This window comes from Pleurodeles waltl, chromosome 9, assembly GCF_031143425.1.
Source record: "Pleurodeles waltl isolate 20211129_DDA chromosome 9, aPleWal1.hap1.20221129, whole genome shotgun sequence".
NCBI classification, from domain to species: domain Eukaryota; kingdom Metazoa; phylum Chordata; class Amphibia; order Caudata; family Salamandridae; genus Pleurodeles; species Pleurodeles waltl.
In genome coordinates this window covers 1,010,289,228-1,010,306,783 of record NC_090448.1, presented here as the reverse complement: position 1 = coordinate 1,010,306,783, position 17,556 = coordinate 1,010,289,228, and the positions used below count along the sequence as shown (strand labels likewise).

The 17,556-nt window shown below is 47.2% G+C and overlaps 1 protein-coding gene across 1 annotated transcript in view; it reads left to right on the top strand.

Moving 5' to 3' along the window:
- Nucleotides 1–17,556, top strand: part of INO80 (INO80 complex ATPase subunit) — a 626,594-nt gene that overhangs the window by 106,429 nt on the left and 502,609 nt on the right. Inside the window, exons 4-5 of the mRNA XM_069208609.1 lie at nucleotides 1,822–1,889; nucleotides 4,840–5,010. Coding sequence (XP_069064710.1) covers nucleotides 1,822–1,889; nucleotides 4,840–5,010 — 239 coding nt within the window. The remainder of the gene's footprint in view (nucleotides 1–1,821; nucleotides 1,890–4,839; nucleotides 5,011–17,556) is intronic.

Here is a 17,556-nt window from a genome sequence, read left to right as displayed (position 1 = left end):
GCATCTCTAAGATGCCCTCTGTGTGCATTTTTTAATAAATCCAACACTGGCAACAGTGTGGGTTTATTATTCTGAGAAGTTTGATACTAAACTTCCCAGTATTCAGTGTAGCCATTATGGAGCTGTGGAGTTCGTTTTTGACAGACTCCCAGGCCATATACTCTTATGGCTACCCTGCACTTACAATGTCTAAGGTTTTGCTTAGACACTGTAGGGGCACAGTGCTCATGCACCTATGCCCTCACCTGTGGTATAGTGCACCCTGCCTTAGGGCTGTAAGGCCTGCTAGAGGGGTGACTTACTTATGCCACAGGCAGTGTGAGGTTGGCATGGCACCCTGAGGGGAGTGCCATGTCGACTTAGTCATTTTCTTCCCACCAGCACACACAAGCTGGCAAGCAGTGTGTCTGTGCTGAGTGAGGGGTCCCTAGAGTGGCATAAGACATGCTGCAGCCCTTAGAGACCTTCCCTGGCATCAGGGCCCTTGGTACCAGGGGTACCAGTTACAAGGGACTTACCTGGGTGCCAGGGTTGTGCCAATTGTGGAGACAATGGTACATTTTAGGTGAAAGAACACTGGTGCTGGGGCCTGGTTAGCAGGGTCCCAGCACACTTCTCAGTCAAGTCAGCATCAGTATCATGCAAAAAGTGGGGGGTAACTGCAACAGGGAGCCATTTCTTTACACAAAGTATAAATACTAATTTTATTTTAATGTTGTTTCATTGCCTGCAGCCCTGAAGAAATGACTCTAGCATGAAACAATCAAATTGTTCCATTAAGTTTGGAAAAAACGCATTGGAATAGCTGCATTCACTGAGCTTGAAATCACATTAACTCATCACATGAAAGGAAATCACACAATCGGCATAAGATTAGATCATTAATAAAATAAAAATGTTTTTACAATCGGAGTGTTGCTTCCTCAGTTTATTAGAACCTGATACAATGAAAACAAGATGCACATCTCACTGGGGTCATTGTTTGCTATTGGAGTGCGCCTTACATCAGTAGGTCACTTCACCTTTCCCTTTTGCTCACTGGTAAAACAGTATGTTGATATTCATATAGTCCTGACCTGCATACGTTGTTACATTCTCAGCTTTGTCTGATTTGCTCCAATGCACATTTTGTAAAGAATATTGTTAAAGTGGTTCCAGTTTGTCTTTTTAATAAAAATATGGTCTTCTTTTTTCCACTGCTCAAACTTCTATGGGTATATTGTCCCCCACCACACCTACTGTATGCATGCGCTACTATGTGTATTTCTTCTTGCCTGTCACCATCTGATGTTTGTCACTACTGCTACCTAAATTGACTGTGTACATTAATTTTGTTAGTAATATTGTTTTTAGTCTATTTGATTTTGTTATGAGAGTGTTACTGTAACAGTGTCTTTGGTCACCAGATAAGGTAATTAAGATTCTTCTAGAAGTAATTCATGTAGGAATCCACCTTTGTTTCAAGGCTGAGATCAGGGACTGCACCTTCTTCACTCCACAGTAAAAAAAAAAAAAATCAATTGGAAGGTATAGATGCTAATAAAAATTGGTAAGGAAATGGACGAGTGAACCACAGATTATTTGAAGGCTAAGTGTGAAGAAGTGTTGAGAGGCTACAGCCACCACAGCTGTTGATGCTTTTGGTTACTAAGTCCAGGTGCGAAATAACTAAGGGATGTTTCTCCTATATAATTGACATCAGGTTCTGTGCTCTTTTGGGTATGTTTGAAATGCCCGAGTCCTTGGATATTGCATTTCATTTCTATTGTCTGTTGTACACTCATTTACCATCTGATTGTGATTTTGTATTTTTTTAAACAGAACCAAAGATAGAAAAAGGAAACCTGTACAATTTTTCCAAGCTGAAAAAGAGCAGAAAGTGGTTAAAGGTGAGCAATTTCTGGTTTTCTAGAGGGATTTGAGGTGAAAAGTCAGTAGGCAAAATATCTATACGTGAATGGAGTTAAAGCTGGAATTTTCATTCTTCTGCTAAATCTTGTGAAATGGATGCTAACAAGCTACAGGATCCAGAATTAGAAACCTATATAGTTATTAGCTATTCAGTGATCAGTAGCTACCAGATAGTTTCTTGAGCTGTATTGGGGACAGGGCCTATCATCCTGGGTGCTGGGCTAGCCAGTGCTGCAGCAAAAAAGTCTCTGGTGGATATTGAGAACTGCTTCCCTACGGGTGTGAAAGCATATTTACAGTAGAATGTTTGCTAGAGGGAGTTGCTCTCAGAGATACTTACTGAGCAGTGGAAGAGCAGGATCTTTTAACTCTGGATGCTTCTAATCCACTATCTGTTAGGTCAGTGGTTCCCAACCTTTTGACTTCTGTGGACCCCTACATTATCCGTACTGGAACCCAGTGGGCCCTACTGTATGGTTATTGGAATTCAGGGACCCACCTGCCCTCCACTGAGTCATTACTGGAAGCCGGAGACACCAGCCTAAACATGTTTGATGAATTGAAATGCAAAATAATACACAAAAAATACAGAAACAGCATTCATGAAACTGATACACTAACGATAACGGATTTTATTTAATTTGACAAGAAATATAAATACAAAAAATGATATGTAATTTTAATAGGGAGGTTGGAGTATTTCTAAATTCAATTGAAGCCTCACATCAGCCTTACAATATTCTGTATGATGGACTTGTGCTGCTCCCACTAATCAATATGAAGATACGAATTTAATTTTTAGCCTTCAATTTCAAATTCCTTGACGTTTACAGTACGTTTACATTTTTTTAATTGCCCATTTAGCCACTTCATTTATATACACTTTATCAATCTGTTAATATTTAATTTCTAAGTAGTCGCGCACCCCTAAGGAGGCTTCCTGGACCCCCAGGGACCCCGGACCACAGGTTGTGAACCAATGTAGTTGGTGACCACTTTTGTGTTCCTTGTCCTTTCCTTAATGTATGATTTTCCTTGCTACCTTGCGTGGGTCTCCTGAATAAGTTCTTTGGCATGATGACAAGTTAGAAGTACAGGACTACTTATGAATATATTGAGTGGTGTAAAACGTTTATTCTATATTTGTACACTCCCATTTTCCAAAGTCTTCATGAGCTTTAATTTACCAAATATCAGTAGAGTGGAGCTATGATTTCCTGTACGCCGATTAACTTAGAACTTATACTCCATTGATGTTCTTATCAATGCTAAATTCATTTATTTTTAGGTATCGTCTGCCAAACAGCTTATAGCTCTTTGCGAAAGACGTGTTGTGGACCATACCAAAAGCTTGCAGTGGACTTAGAGCCCACCCTTTGCTTACCCCTGGTTGACTTTATTGGCAATCTCATTTGCTTGGTTCTTTTGCAATGGCTTGACTTCCTCTTCTTGTGTTTGTTCCACCCCTAGATGTCAGCCTTCTAAAACTTATTTTGATTGGCTGTCTTGTATTCCTCCACTGCCCACATTCAGGGACTACTTTTTTCTTTTTCTTTCAGCATTTAATCAGTACAAGTGTATTCTGTCTTTCTTCCTCATGTACTACTTCCCCACCAAACACCCACCTCCCAGGCCCTACATGTTGATAAGCTTATGCATTGCTTTCCTCACACCCTCCAATACTTTTCTTTGTTTATTTTTTTCCTCTCCCAGGCATAACCTTAAACCACTTCATAGCTCCCTCACTCCAACCCACTCCCTGTTATTACCCACCCACTCCTCTGTTGCTACCCGAACCCCTTAAAGTCATTTACATAATTATTTTATTTGTTGCTGCAGGGCTACTTTGCGGTGCAAGAAGATTTTTTTCACGCATCTTAAATAATTTTTTTAAATTTACGGATCCAAATTGCGTTTGCTATTTTGGATTGCTAAATAACTAAAATAGTTTTTAAGAAATGGAACTGGTATCATTCTGTAAGCTCACGCGAATTATTTGTGATGTAAACTTGTGCTTCCAGATTGACACAGCTGCATCAGCATGTCTTTTTTTTGACAATGTACCTACCTTGGCAAAACCATTTTGTTTTTTGCCAAAGCTGTGCAGCATTAACATAAGGCATTGGCAGAGCAATGAGGCTTTGCCAGTGGTTGTTATGAACATTGACCTTGGACTTGAAACATTAATGGTAATTAAGTTGTGGCCCTTGGAGGCTAATAATAATACTCACTTGTATAGTTGTCCTCATGCAGGTATGAAATTCTTATTTTTTTAGTCCTGCTTAGTAGAGCACACTTAATTTCATGTTGTCTGAGATTAGGGATCCGTTTTGTATGAGTACTGATTTCCAATCCAGTGATTTAACAGCTAGAACTCACCTTATACTATGACATAAAGACCCTGCACCTGTTGGACCGATAAAAGACATTGGAATTCCACTTCTTGACCTTTGTTTACATTTGCATTAAGTCTTCAATCCAGTCAAGCAAATAGTGAGTGGTTTTGCTGATGTACACCAAAATAAGAGACCATGAAAATCTAAGCAAAGGAATGTTTAGTGTTTTCTTTATAGCATGCTATTTATGGAATGAGAAGCCTTTCCCATGGCTTCCCAAGGCAAAAGAAAAACCATGATAGAGCTGTGATCTGAAACCAAAAATATGTACTCCATCTGTAAAGATAAGGTGACCCCAGTTTCTCCGGCCTCTGTAGTTTAGAGCAGAAAGCTTGTTTTGGAACTCTCTGAATCAACCTTATTCAGAATGTCAGAGGAAAATTGCATTGCTGTTATTGTTACTGACAGCTGTCCACCCAACTATATTACTGTTTTCTTTCTGGGAACACTTTCCTGTATGGTGATCGAAAAAGCTCAGCAGGTTTTTTTGTTGGTTTGGGATCATGTGATGTCATGTTTGCTCTTTTATCAGAGTGTTCTGCTGAGTGAGGACTCCAGTGATACAGATTCATTGAGTGATGATGATGATGATGATGACGACGACGATGATGAATTTGCTTTCTCACGAGAAGAACTTCACAACATGCTTCGTCTGCATAAATATAAGAAGCTCCACCAGGGCAAGTACAGCAAGGACAAAGAGGTGAGCATGATTGCGTCTTGCTGAATATCAAAGTGATGAAATCCAAAGTGAGTGTCTTTTGTTGTAAAGCATCCTAGGAACCTCCAATTAGCTGCTAACCCCCAAAGAAGGCTGCTTGTTAACATTGTATTTCTTTTTTTTTTTTTTTTTTTTTTACAGCTTTATTTTACATTTTGTGACACACACACTTCGGCATTGTAATACATTATGATAGTCTACATGTAGCGGTTAGGATTACAGGATAACATAATACAGTACAATACAAGCACTTATAGCGTTACGTGACCTGAGCCCAGGCCTGTGAGAGATTCCTCTGTTCGCTTGATTCATGAGTCACTAAGTACCAGCATGACACTTACTTAATGATATTGCTCTGCTGAGGGGAACCAGCTTTTCCTCTTCAAAAAAGGGCATCTCGCACACCCCTGAAGCCCTTAAATTCTTGAACATTGTCATGTTGTGTATCTCCCCTGTGCTTTGCATTCTCTCCAAATATGTAGTAAAGGGGCATCAGGTATTATCAAATGTTGCGACTCTATCACAAATGATTGGTGTAAGTTTTTCCGTAACATGGATTGACCACACCTTCCCCCACCACATATTAAGCAAAGGTGCTTAAGGTTGCTTCCACGTCTGAGCCACACGTGTGCGGCCAGGAGAAGGTGGGAGATTAGCGTCCCCTGAGGGGTCGTTGAAGGTTCTGTGTTCCTCCTGGTCTCCCATGAGACCCAATAGTGGGTCATTGGGCAAAGAAACATTAGTGTTAGAACGTATGGTATAGAGGACATTTTCCCCACTGGATGAGGGAGATGCAAGGAGGTTTTGCCCCCTTTTTCCCCAGACTTCCAAACCCGCTGGCATATCCACCAGATGTGTAGAAAAGTGCCCCTATCCCCACACCTCTGTCAGCCTGACTCTGAGCCCCCAAACACCCTGCTTATTTTGGAGGCATTCTCCTTATTATGGAGGACTTGGAAGCCTCGGTCTGATAGCCCTGCAAGTCTCTTCGGAAATGTCCATGTCCAATTCCTCTCCCATTGAGTCATGTAGGCATGCCTCTTAGAAGGGGTGAGATTTAAGATCCAACTGGAACCAGAGCAAGACTGTAATCAGTAGGAGGGCTCCTACTGCAACTTTATTTCCAAGTTCTGCAAAGATTTCTGCAACCCTGTGCCCGTGCATCCTTCAGAGTCCCTAAGACTCTGCCTGCACTTTGGAAAGCAAGAAGGAATCTCCCTTGGAGTGAAGGAATCACTCCCTTGCATCTGCAGGCACCTCAGCAACGACGACCGGCTTGTGGATCCTGCTGTCCCACAGACTCGCCAGAGCTCTGCAACACAGGTGGTGGTTGCTGTTACCAAGGCGTTTTGACTCTTCAGCCTGAAGACCTCCTAAAAAATTCTAGCTCCAAGAATCCCCAGCCTCCAGCATGTAGGAAAATAGCATCTTTATAACATAGTTACCCCCACTTTTTTCTCGGGTGTCGGTGTGTTAAGACTGTAGTCCAATGGGATCCTGCTGACCAGGACCCCAGTGCCTATGTTCTCCTCTAAATTTGGTTGCTGATAAACTTTACACTCCACAGTTGGCATACTAATGCACCCATGTAAATCCTTAGTATATGGTACTTAGGTACCCAGGCATTGGTACACCAGGGGTCTCCCATGGGCTGCAGCGTGTATTGTGCCACCCTTGGGGGCCCATGCAAACTGAGTCTGCAAGCCTGCCATTGCAACCTGCGTGAAATGATGCATGAACCCTTTCACCACCAATGTAAGGCTTACCTTACAATGCAGTCACTGCACTTAAGCACTGTCAGTCACCCCTCTGGTAGGCCCTTCAGCCCAAGGGCAGGGTGCATGTCCTTAAGTGTGAGGGTACTCCTGCATGAGCAGGGTACCCCTATAAATCCCAGACTCCATTCTCTGGGCTTTGTAAGGGTGGGGAAGCCATCATAAGGTATTTAGTAGACACTGGTCAACACAAATGGTCCAATTAAATAATGGCTTCTCCGAACCTGGGCATGTTTGGTATCAGACATGTTGGAATCACGCAACTACACCCATTCCAGTACTATTTGCATGAACCCTTCTACTCTGGGGGTTCCTTGGAGGATTCCCCAGTTCTGCCTATGCAGCCTTATGGAGTCTGGCTGCAAGCTCTCGCTGCTGCTGACCCCAGACACTGTTCTGCCCCACTGTTGATGAACTTCGCTCAAGCGGAGGAAGGCAGAACAGAAGATTTCCTGCAAGGGAGAGGTGCGACCACCTTTCCCTTTGAAATAGGTGTCTCTGGGCTGGGAGGGACTTTGAGCACCACCAGACTGCCTTGAGGGGCACATTTGGTGCCCTCCTTGCATAATCCGGTTTGCACCAGTTCAGGAACCCCGGGTTTCCACTCTGGCGCGAAACCACACAAAGAAAAGGGAGGTCCACAGAGCTCTCCCGGGTGGCCAGTTGATTCTGCCATCTTGAAAATAAGATATGCAGAGGCCCCTGGTAGCATCTGACTGCTTAGGCCAGGTAGGTGACGTTCCTGGCCCCCTCTCATAGGTAGATCACTTCAGAGAGTGAACAACCCCCTTTTAGGGTTACTGAAGGGCTCCCCTGAGAGTGGGTCCAAAGATTTGTTGAGCAAGACTCCTTAAGGATCTCTCTTCAATACATCCTCTGCTCCTGGCCTCCAGAACTGCTGCTTGTATGCTTTTGGAACTGAAACAAGACTATACCCATTCAGGAGGTCTCCCATTGCAACATTGTTTCTCCAGCTCCTGCAAGATTTCTGCAACATCCATGGCTGTGCATCCTCCAGGGTCACAAGGCTCTGCCTGCATAAAGAAGCAAGAAGGAATCTCCCTTGGAGCGAAGTAGTAACTCCCCTGCTTATGCAGGCATCTCAAGACAATGACGACGGGCTGGTGGATCCTGTTGTCCCACGGACAACATAAGGGCTCTGCTCACAGGTGGTGGTTCTGTGGTCCTCTCTGGATCAAATCTGTCTTCTGGCCAACTTGCGAGATGGTTGGCCCTCGCTGCAGCCACTGGAACAGAACCCCTGTGCACCACAACTGTTGCTTTTACCAAGGCTTGTTGGCTCTTCCTCCAAGAAGATCTAAGAGCTCCAGGAAGATCAGCCTTCAGCACTCTGCAACTCCAGATTCAGCTCCCCCGCCCCCTCTGCAGCTCCTGCAATGTGGGACTCCGGGAACCTTTCCTTCCTGCTGAAGGCCTGCCCAGACTCCCCACCAAGGTTCGAATCACTAGGACCTTGCAGGTCCTCCAAAATCTGCAAACTTCCTTGCAACCACAATTTGCATTTGCCAAGGCTTGTTGTTGGTCCTGCTGGCCACTGACCCTCCTGCAACCCAGCGACCAATGTGGGACAGCTCGTGGGCGACTCCATGGATCTCCTGCATCCCCCTGGTCTCCTCAGCTGGACTTCTTCTTTCACTGTTCTGCAGGAACTTCACCTCCAAGAGGGTAGGCATTGCCTACCTGCACCGCCTGGACATCTCCTAGTGGTCTGGACAGTGTCCCCTTCTTTTTTAGGTTCCTCTCGTCCGGAATCCACCTTTGGGTTCCACTGACCTGGTCCACGGTCGCGGCAGCAGCTGAACAACTGGGGCTACCCTTGCCTCCAACAAGGGTTTCCGACGTTGTTTCACCCATATGCACCTGGGCTACCTGGTGTAGGTACTCCGGTATTCTGGGTATCCACAGGTGGGAGCACTCTCCAACCTTCTTTGTGCCAATTGGTTTCCTCTGAGTGAACTGGGAAGGGTCCTGAATCCGTAAAAACCTAACCGCAACGGTCCTGTGTTGGCTAATGGGACACCCAGCTCGATAACAGCTGAGCACATGGGTGTTTGTGGGATTTCTAGTACTTACCTATAGTAATTTCCTACTCCCCCAGTCCCTGGGATCCTAAGACACTTTCTGTGGTTTGGCATCTCCATTCTTATACCACTTTCTTAGTATATGGGTTAGCCCCCCTATGGCCCCATGTATTTTTATGCTTTTCCTGATTATTGCTAAGTTTATATTTTTGTGTGTTGATATCTCCAGGTGAAGATATACCAGTGTTAGAGTAACTTTAGGGTTGTGATAAAGAAACCTTTTTTTTTTTTTTTTTTTGCAACACCTAGTGTGGTTGTTTCGTGTGATTGGTTACTGACTGACTATTGTGGTATTGCAAGTGCTTTACACTCCTCCTTGATAATCTTTAGCTGTTCACCACAGTTACAGCTAGAGTGCCTTTGTTATCAGGACACCTAAACACTATCACCAAGGGTTGCCTGGACTCAGTATAGGGTGCCACACCATAGGTGTACACCATAACCTGAGCCAGCCTCCTTCCAGCACTCTCCAGCTCCAAGAACAACTTCCTCTCTGCAATTCCTGCAGCATATGTATCCCTTTTTGCTGTGCTGCTAAGGCTTTCTCGTGACTCCCAGTGCCTACTGCCATAGGGTCCAGCTGGGGTGCTCCAATGATTCCCGCTGTCTCTCCTGCTTGCTGAGGGCTGGCCCTGACCAACCTGCCAAGGTTGGGTCATCTGGACCTTACTGGTCCCCACAAACCCTGTAAACTCTATGCAACGCTTCTCTGCATTTGCCAAGGCTTGTTAGTGGTCTTGCTGACCATTGATCCCTCTGCAATCCGATGACCGGCATGGAACAGCTCATGGACAACTCCTGGGATCCCCCTATATGGCCTGGACTCCACATCTGTAGTTATTTGTCCACCATCCTTCATGTAGCATTCCCAAGAAGTGTGGCCATTGCCCCCCTGCACTGCCTGGCCACCTCTGGGTGGTCTGGACTCTGTTCCCTTTCTCTTTAGGTCCTCTTCCTCTGAAATCCACACCTGGGTTTCACCGAACTGGTCCACGGGTCACAACAGCAGCTGGACAATCGAGATCCCCATTGACTTCAGCTGGAGGTTCTGACACAAATTCACCCCTTTGCACCTGGACTCCCTGATGTAGGTACTCCACTGTGCTGGGTATCCTTGGGTGGTGGCTATCCTTGGGTGGTGGCACTATACAACCTCCCTTGTCCCAATGGGTTTCCTTGGGGTCCTCTGGGAAGGGTCCTAAAATGGGAGCACTCCAACTGCGACTTAACCATGTTAGCCTATGGACAATGACCCAAGATTCCCACTTGGTACATGGGCGCCTGGGGAATCCTACCTACTTATCTTTTGGTTTTAGTACTTCCTCACCCCTAAGGGTCCTTAGGTGGTAGTGTGGGTTAGGAATGATGTTTCCGTTCCATTTTTTAGTATATGGTGTCGCCCCTCCCTCGTGGGCCATGTTATTTTATGCCTTTACTTACCTTTTACTAAGTATATATTTGTATGACCATATCTCCGGTTAGGAGATATAACAAAGCTAGTTCTAGAGTATATGTTATAATAAATATTACATATTTTTCTATCACTGGTGTGGTTCTTTCCTTTGTGTACTTGACTGAATGACCTGTGTGGTATTTGCAACTGCTTTATACCCTCCTGGATAAGCCTTAGCTGCTCTCCACAGCTAACCCCGTTAGAGCTCTGGTTATTCAGAGCCACCTACACTATCACTGAGGGTTGCCTGGACTCAGTACAGGGTGCCCAATATACTGAGCCAGCCCCCTACAATAGCGCTTTACCACCATCATGAGCGCCACGGCAAGTCTTGTGTTGTAATTCACCTGCCTATTCCTGCCCAGTTGCTGAGGAGCAGTACAAGTGGGCCAGATATTCAGAAACTGGGCCACAAAGATCAACGCAAAGAGCTTAATGTTGCTATTCAGTAAAGTAATTTGGCCTATAAGATGAGCAGATCATCAAGCTTATCAGGGTTTAGAAGAAGAGTAAGGTGGGAACCCTGCATTGTGTCCTTGACCACCCCGGACATCAATAAATAGTTGAAAATCTTTGTGACGGGGCCTATCAGCAGGGACACATATTCCTTATAAAAGGTGGCTGGAAACCCATTGGGGCCTGGGGCCTTTCGGGATGGAAGGCTGTTGATTGCTGCCCAGACCTGATCTGGCGCAATGTCGTCCACTAGTAAGTGCAAGTCCACCTCACTTTTTGGGGGCATAAAGTCACGTAGATACTAGTCCTGGAGTAGGCCCTCTAGGTTCTGGGCCCAAAACAATATAGAGTAGTATTGCTTAAAGATGGCGATAATCTCCACTGTTTCTTGTTGCACCGTGCCCTCCACATCCCTGACCTCCTTGATGTGGTTGCGCGTCACTATCGTATGCAGCTTGTTTGGCCATGAGTCTTTGTCACTGTGTTTGTAATAGGTTTGATAAACATAAAGCAGTATGCTGACTGCCTCCTTCATCAATATCCATTCAAGTTCTCCCAAAGCCTTGGGAATTTTCTTAGTGTCCTAATTGAATCTCTCTTTTTTGTGTTGTGTCTCAGTGTGAAATATCTGAATTTCTAACTGTTGTTTCTGTAGTTTAGCCGAGCACTCAAACGTCGGAGTGTGGGAAATTAGTTCCCCTCGGAAAAATGCCTTTGCCACATCCCATAGGGTTGAAGAGGGACACACCCCATTATTGTTTTCGGCAAAGTAGTTTACTATTGTGTCTTTGATACGATCTTGCAAGGTTGGGTCCCTGAGCACACCACCTTGTTCATGACCAATGGCTTTGGAATTGGTCTCTGTGGGTCAGCGGACCCTAACATCAGCCACACTGGGGCGTGATCGGAGAGGACTTTCACATCGATTTTTGTGTCTGTTACTCGCGGTGATGGTGGTGACGTCAGACATCCTCCAAAGCTAGGACTAACAACCCCTGTGTCAGGGCAGTAGGAGTGCGGGGTTCACCTTGTTGGGATAGGAGTGATCCAGCCCCGGGATCAGAGGTGTATTGAGGTTGCCACCCAAAAAAATATTGTGTACTGCAAAGTGGGAGGTCCTTGGGAAGAGGTTGTTATAAAACTCCTCCCTATCCCCCGTTGGGGCCATTTATAGAGATAATGGTCGTCAGCGTAGTACCCAGAGTGCTACCCATCCCCAACTGTTGACCTTCACAGACCCTGTATATGCTTTCTTTTTTAAGGACTAGGTCCCTTCAGTGGAGGAACTCTACACCCTGGATTTGCGGGCATCTGAAGTCATAGACCTGAATAAAAAACATACAAAATAATCCTAGTTATCAAACTGACAATACTTGTCTCCTTATGTAGGAATGTGCCCTCTTTCTTCGCATAGTTACCCTAATTTTCTGCCTGTTGTCAGTATGTCTGACTGTGTTTGACGGCGTCTACTGGGTTCCTGCTAACCAGGACCCCAGCAGTTTTGCCCTCTACCCTAAATTGTACCTTTTTCTTACCACAATTGGCATATTGCTCCCCCCATGTAAGTCTATAGTATATGGTACCTAGGTACCCACGGCATTGGTATTCCAGGAGATCCCTTTGGGCTACAGCAGTTATTTTGCCACCCATAGAGAGCCCATGCAAAGAGTTAAGCAGGCCTGCCATTGCAGTCTGCATGAACCATGTGCACGCACCTGGTTTCACTACAGGTTCCTGCATCAGGTCACTGTAAGTCACCCTCATTGTAGCCCCCCTCAGCCCAGAGGGCAGGGTGCAGGTACCTGTGTGTGTGGGCACCACTGCATTAGCAGAGGTGCCCTTGCGAACCCCAGCACCATTTTACTGGACTTCAGGAGTGCTGGGACGCCATTCTGTGTATGTACCGGACATAGGTCACTACCTGTTTCTAGCTACATAATGGTAACTCTGAACCTGGGCATGTTTGGTATCAAACATGTCTGAATCATACCCCAATACTATTGCAAGTATTGGAAGTATGATTCCGTGCACTCTGGGGGCTCCTTAGAGGACCTCCAGCATTGCTACCACCAGTCTTACAGGGTTTCTCGGGCAGCCCAGCTGCTGCTGCCCCTCAGACAGGTTTCTGCCCCCCTGCTGCTTGATCTGATCAAGCCCAGGAAGGCAGAACAAAGGATTTTCTTTGGGAAAGGGAGGTAACACCCTCTCCCTTTGGAAATAGGTATGACTGGCTATGGAGGGGTAGGATCCCCAAGCCTCTGGTTTTGCTTTGAAAGGCAAATTTGGTGCCCTCCGTGGATAAACCAGTCCACTTCGGTTCAGGGACCCCAGTCCCTGCTCTGGTGTGAAACTGGACAACAGAAAGGGGAGTGACCACTCCCCTGTCCATCACCACCCCAGGGGTGGTGCACAGATCTCTTCCAGAGGGTCCCTGGGTTCTGACATCTTGATTCTAAGGTTGGCAGGGAACTCTGGGAGCATCTGAGTGGCCAGGCCAGGCAGGTGACGTCAGAGCCCCCTCCTGACAGGTGCTTACCTGGTTAGGTGACCAATTCCCCTTTCAGGGCTATTTAGGGTCTCTCTCGTGGGTGTGTCCTCAGATTCGGCTTGCAAGATTCCAGCAGGACTCGTCTGCAACCTTTACTTGAATTTCTGGCCTCCGGAACCGCGACTGGACCCTCCAGGATCCTACAAGCTGCAGATCCAGAAGACTCTTCTGCAACATTGTATCCAGTGTCCCTGCCAGCTTTGCAACAGATTCCTCGCCGTGCATCCTCAGAAGACTGCAACTCTTCATCCTGCACAAGAAGAAGAAGGAATCTCTTTCTCTGCAACCACAGGCACCTACAACAAGCGACAACCGTCTGCATGGATCCCCTCTCCTGCTGAGCTGTGGATCCTGCATCACGGGTGGTGGTCCGGAGTAGTCTTCTTGGTCCTCTCTGCCAGCTGTCCAGCTTTGGTGGAGGTAAGCCTTTGCGTTCCCACGCAGGACAGCACCCCTGTGCACCACCTCTCTTGCAGCTGCCAAGGCTTGTTTGTGTCTCCTCCAAGGGATCTTCAGGTGACGTGCAGCTCCAGTCCCGAGCACTCCTCCCTGCAAATCCCAGCCTCCTGTGTGGTTCTCCTGCGGAGTGGGATGCATTTTTGTAGTGCTGCGTGAACTTCTTCTGTGACCCCATCCTGTGGGACTCCTGTGGGTGCTGCCTCTGCTCCTGTGGACTCTCTGCGAAGCTGAGTCTCCACTGTGAACCCCACCTTTGTTGAGTCCTCCTGGGACCTCTTTTTCACTAACCGAGAGTTTGCCTTTGCCAAGGTTTGTTGGTGAAAATCCTGCACTGACACCCATCTGCAATCTTCCTTCCGGCGTGGGACATCTTCAGCATCCATCTGGAACTCTTCACTGGCTCCTGGGCTGCAGTGCTGACCTGTCGGCAAAGTCCTGTAGCCACAGCTGGGTGAGTAGTACCTCCTACTCCTCTTGGATTCCATTGTGACTCTGGGACTTGGTCTCCTCTCTCCACAGGTCTTCTTTCTTCAGGAATCCACCGCTGGTTTTCTTGCAGTCTTGTCTGGGTGTCTTCTTTTTCTTCTTTTCTTTCTTTTGGGTGGTTTGGGGGAACATTCAGTGTTTTACTCCTGCATTCCTGGTCGCTGGGGGTTACTGTGGTACCTACTTTGTGGTTTTCTGATACACCCAGTTCCCCTCTACACACTTTAATTACCTAGGTGGGGGTACCATGTTTGCATTCCATTTGTTGGTTATGCTCTCCCTAGGGTCATTATTGGTTAATACTGTTTGCACTGTTTTTTTAACCTTTCCTAGTTCTGATTACTAGTGTATATATATTTAGTGTATTACTTACCTCTTAAGGATAGGTCACCCGTCAAGTGATTTGTGATAATTTGTGCGAAAAATAAAGAACCTTTATTTTTGTATAACTGAGTGTTTTCTTACATGTGTGTAAGTGCTGTGTGACTACAGTGATATTGCATGAGATTTGCATGTCTCCTAGATAAGCCTTTGGCTGCTCATCCACAGCTACCTCTAGAGAGCCTAGCTTCTAGACACTGCCTACACTTCACTAAGAGGGGATACCTGGACCTGGTATAAGGTGTAAGTACCTTGGGTATACAGCTCACACCAGGTCAGCTTCCTACACCTTATGACCCCAGATACAACTTGCCATCTGTTCCTTGGACCACCCTGTGCTTCAGACTGCCAAATGCTCAATTGCTTGTATATATTTAGTAAGGTGAGTTTGGGCAAGTGAAAGGAAATGAAGGCCTTCTGCTTAACATTTTGTTGAATTTTTTTGACTGCAGACCAGTTTCAAGCCCTGCGACTGTCACTGCATGATGTCGGTGACGGATCCGCACCTGGTGTGTTTGTGGTGCTTGGAGCACGACCACAATGTGAAGTCATGCTCCGACTGCCAGGCCATGAACTCAAAGGCTTTGAGGAAGCGATCCCTAAAGCTGCTCGCAGCCCGGCGGCTGGCTCTGCATTGTTCCCGGTCTCAGTCGAGAGGAAAGTCCCAAGACCACTTGCGAAGCCATTACCACACCTCCTCGTCCCATTCAAAATCTTTGGGACATTCAGGTAAGCACAAGAAGAAGTCGAAGAAACACAAGTGTTACTCAAGTTCACCCCATCGGTTGGAGGATAGCACGGGAGAAGGAGCGTCCCGCTCTAGTCTATGGAGCCTGTTTCTGGGTCGGCTCTATGCATCTCGGGTTCCCGGGAGCTGAAGCCACCCCTGTCTAGTTAAAGGAATTTTACAAGGCCATGTGCCTCATCTTTGGGAAGTCTGGCCCTGTTGGGCAGTGTTCGGGCCCTATAGGGTTGGTAGGGGCCCCTTTGGGTTCAGCGCTGGTGGCTTCGGCTCAGAAGGACACCCAGGGTTCTGCTTCCACATCCGAACAGGCATCAGTCATAGCATTGCGACCTTCCCTGATGACCCTTCCAGCGTTGATGCTCCTGCCGTCGCCTGGGCCCGTGGCCGTCGTCAATCCTATACTCATTGCCGACACAGAGTCAGAGCAGCTTCGCTCAATGCTGATTCCAACTTAGGCAGGGACCTTGGTTGCTAGATTGAATCCTTACCCTTATTCTTGCGCATGCTTTGAAAAATCTAGAAGTGGATCCCCACCGAAGCCAGAAGGGACAGTCACTCAGGTCCTCGTCAGCAGCCACCTCGACTACGGCAATGCACTCTACGCCGGAACCACAGCCAAGACCCGGAAAAGACTACAGCCATCCAGAACGCCTCCGCCCGTCTCATGAAGAACGCCCCACGACACGTCCACATCTCTGCCCTTCTGAGAGACCTACACTGGGTGCCTATCGACCAGAGAATCGCCTTCAAGCTCCTGACCCACGCCTACAAGGCCCTACATGACCCCGGACCAGCCTACCTCAACCACAGACTCTTCTTCTACACTCCCACCTGATAACTCTGCTCTGCTGACCAGGTCCTCGCCAACGTCCCCTGCATCTGGAAAACCACAGCCAGAGGAAGATCCTTCTCCCACATCACTGTGAAAACCTGGAACACCCTCCCCATCCACTTTAGGCGAACGCCCACCCTGTCACAGTTCAGGAAGGACCTCAAGACCTGGCTCTTCGACTGATCCTCAGCAACCCACCCCCCAACACCCTGAGCGCCTTGAGACCCTCACGGATGAGTAACCGCGCTTTACAAATCCCTGATTGATTGATTGATTGATTCTTATGGGTACGAGTTTGGTGAGAGTTTGGAGGGGTCGCAGGACGCTTTAGAGTTCCAGCTTGAAGACCCTATGGCCTGGGCTCAGGAAATGGGTCAAGCCAATGGTTTGGATACCTCCCCTGGCATTGGTATGCTTTTCCCCCCTATTGTGGCTGTGGAGGTGGGGGGCTTCTTACTCAGTGGTGGTGCGGAGATCTGCTGAAGTCTTGGGCTTTGAGCTGCCTTCGGTGGCTGTCAGGACCAAACTCCTGACTGAGGTGTTTCACCCTGAAGCTTTCATGTCAGATCCCCTTTTACCCTTCAGTAAAGCCCTCACATATGTCCTGGTGGGGACCTGGTCCAAACCCAGTACAGGGGCTCCTATTAATAGGACAATAGCCCACCACCATAGATCTGTGCCTAGCGACCAAGCTTTCTTGACCCAACAACCTACCCCGAGAGCTTGGTGATCCAAGCCTCTACGCCCCCTGGCACGTTCCCTTCTCCTCCCCTGGATAGGGCATGAAAGAGGCTGGACCACCTTGGGAAGAAGCTGTTTTCTTCCTGGCATGGCATTGCGGTCCGTGAACACCACATGCCTTTTGAGCTGCTACACCCATACTTTATGGTCGTGCAGGTGCTGCCACAGGTCGCAGAGGAGGCAAGGGCCATTCTCTCTCAGCCAAGGCTGTTGCTGATTTGAGAGGCACAGCCAAGTTCACAATCAGATGTGCTCTGGATACGTCCGACTCTCAGGGCAGATCGGTTGCTTCGACTGTGGCCTTGAGGCACCATGCCTGATTAAGGACATCTTGTTTTTCAGGGGATGTCCAATGTACTTTGATGGACATAGCCTTTGATGGCACCTGTCTCTTTCGGGATGAAGCAGACTCGGAGCTCGAGCCCTTTAATGAGTCCCGGATAATGGCCCAGTCCCTTGGCCTTGCTGCTGCCACTCTTCCCCTTCAGTCTGCTTTTTGCCGCTTTTGTGGCTACAGAAGGGTCGCCCAGCCACATGTGTTCCCCCCTAG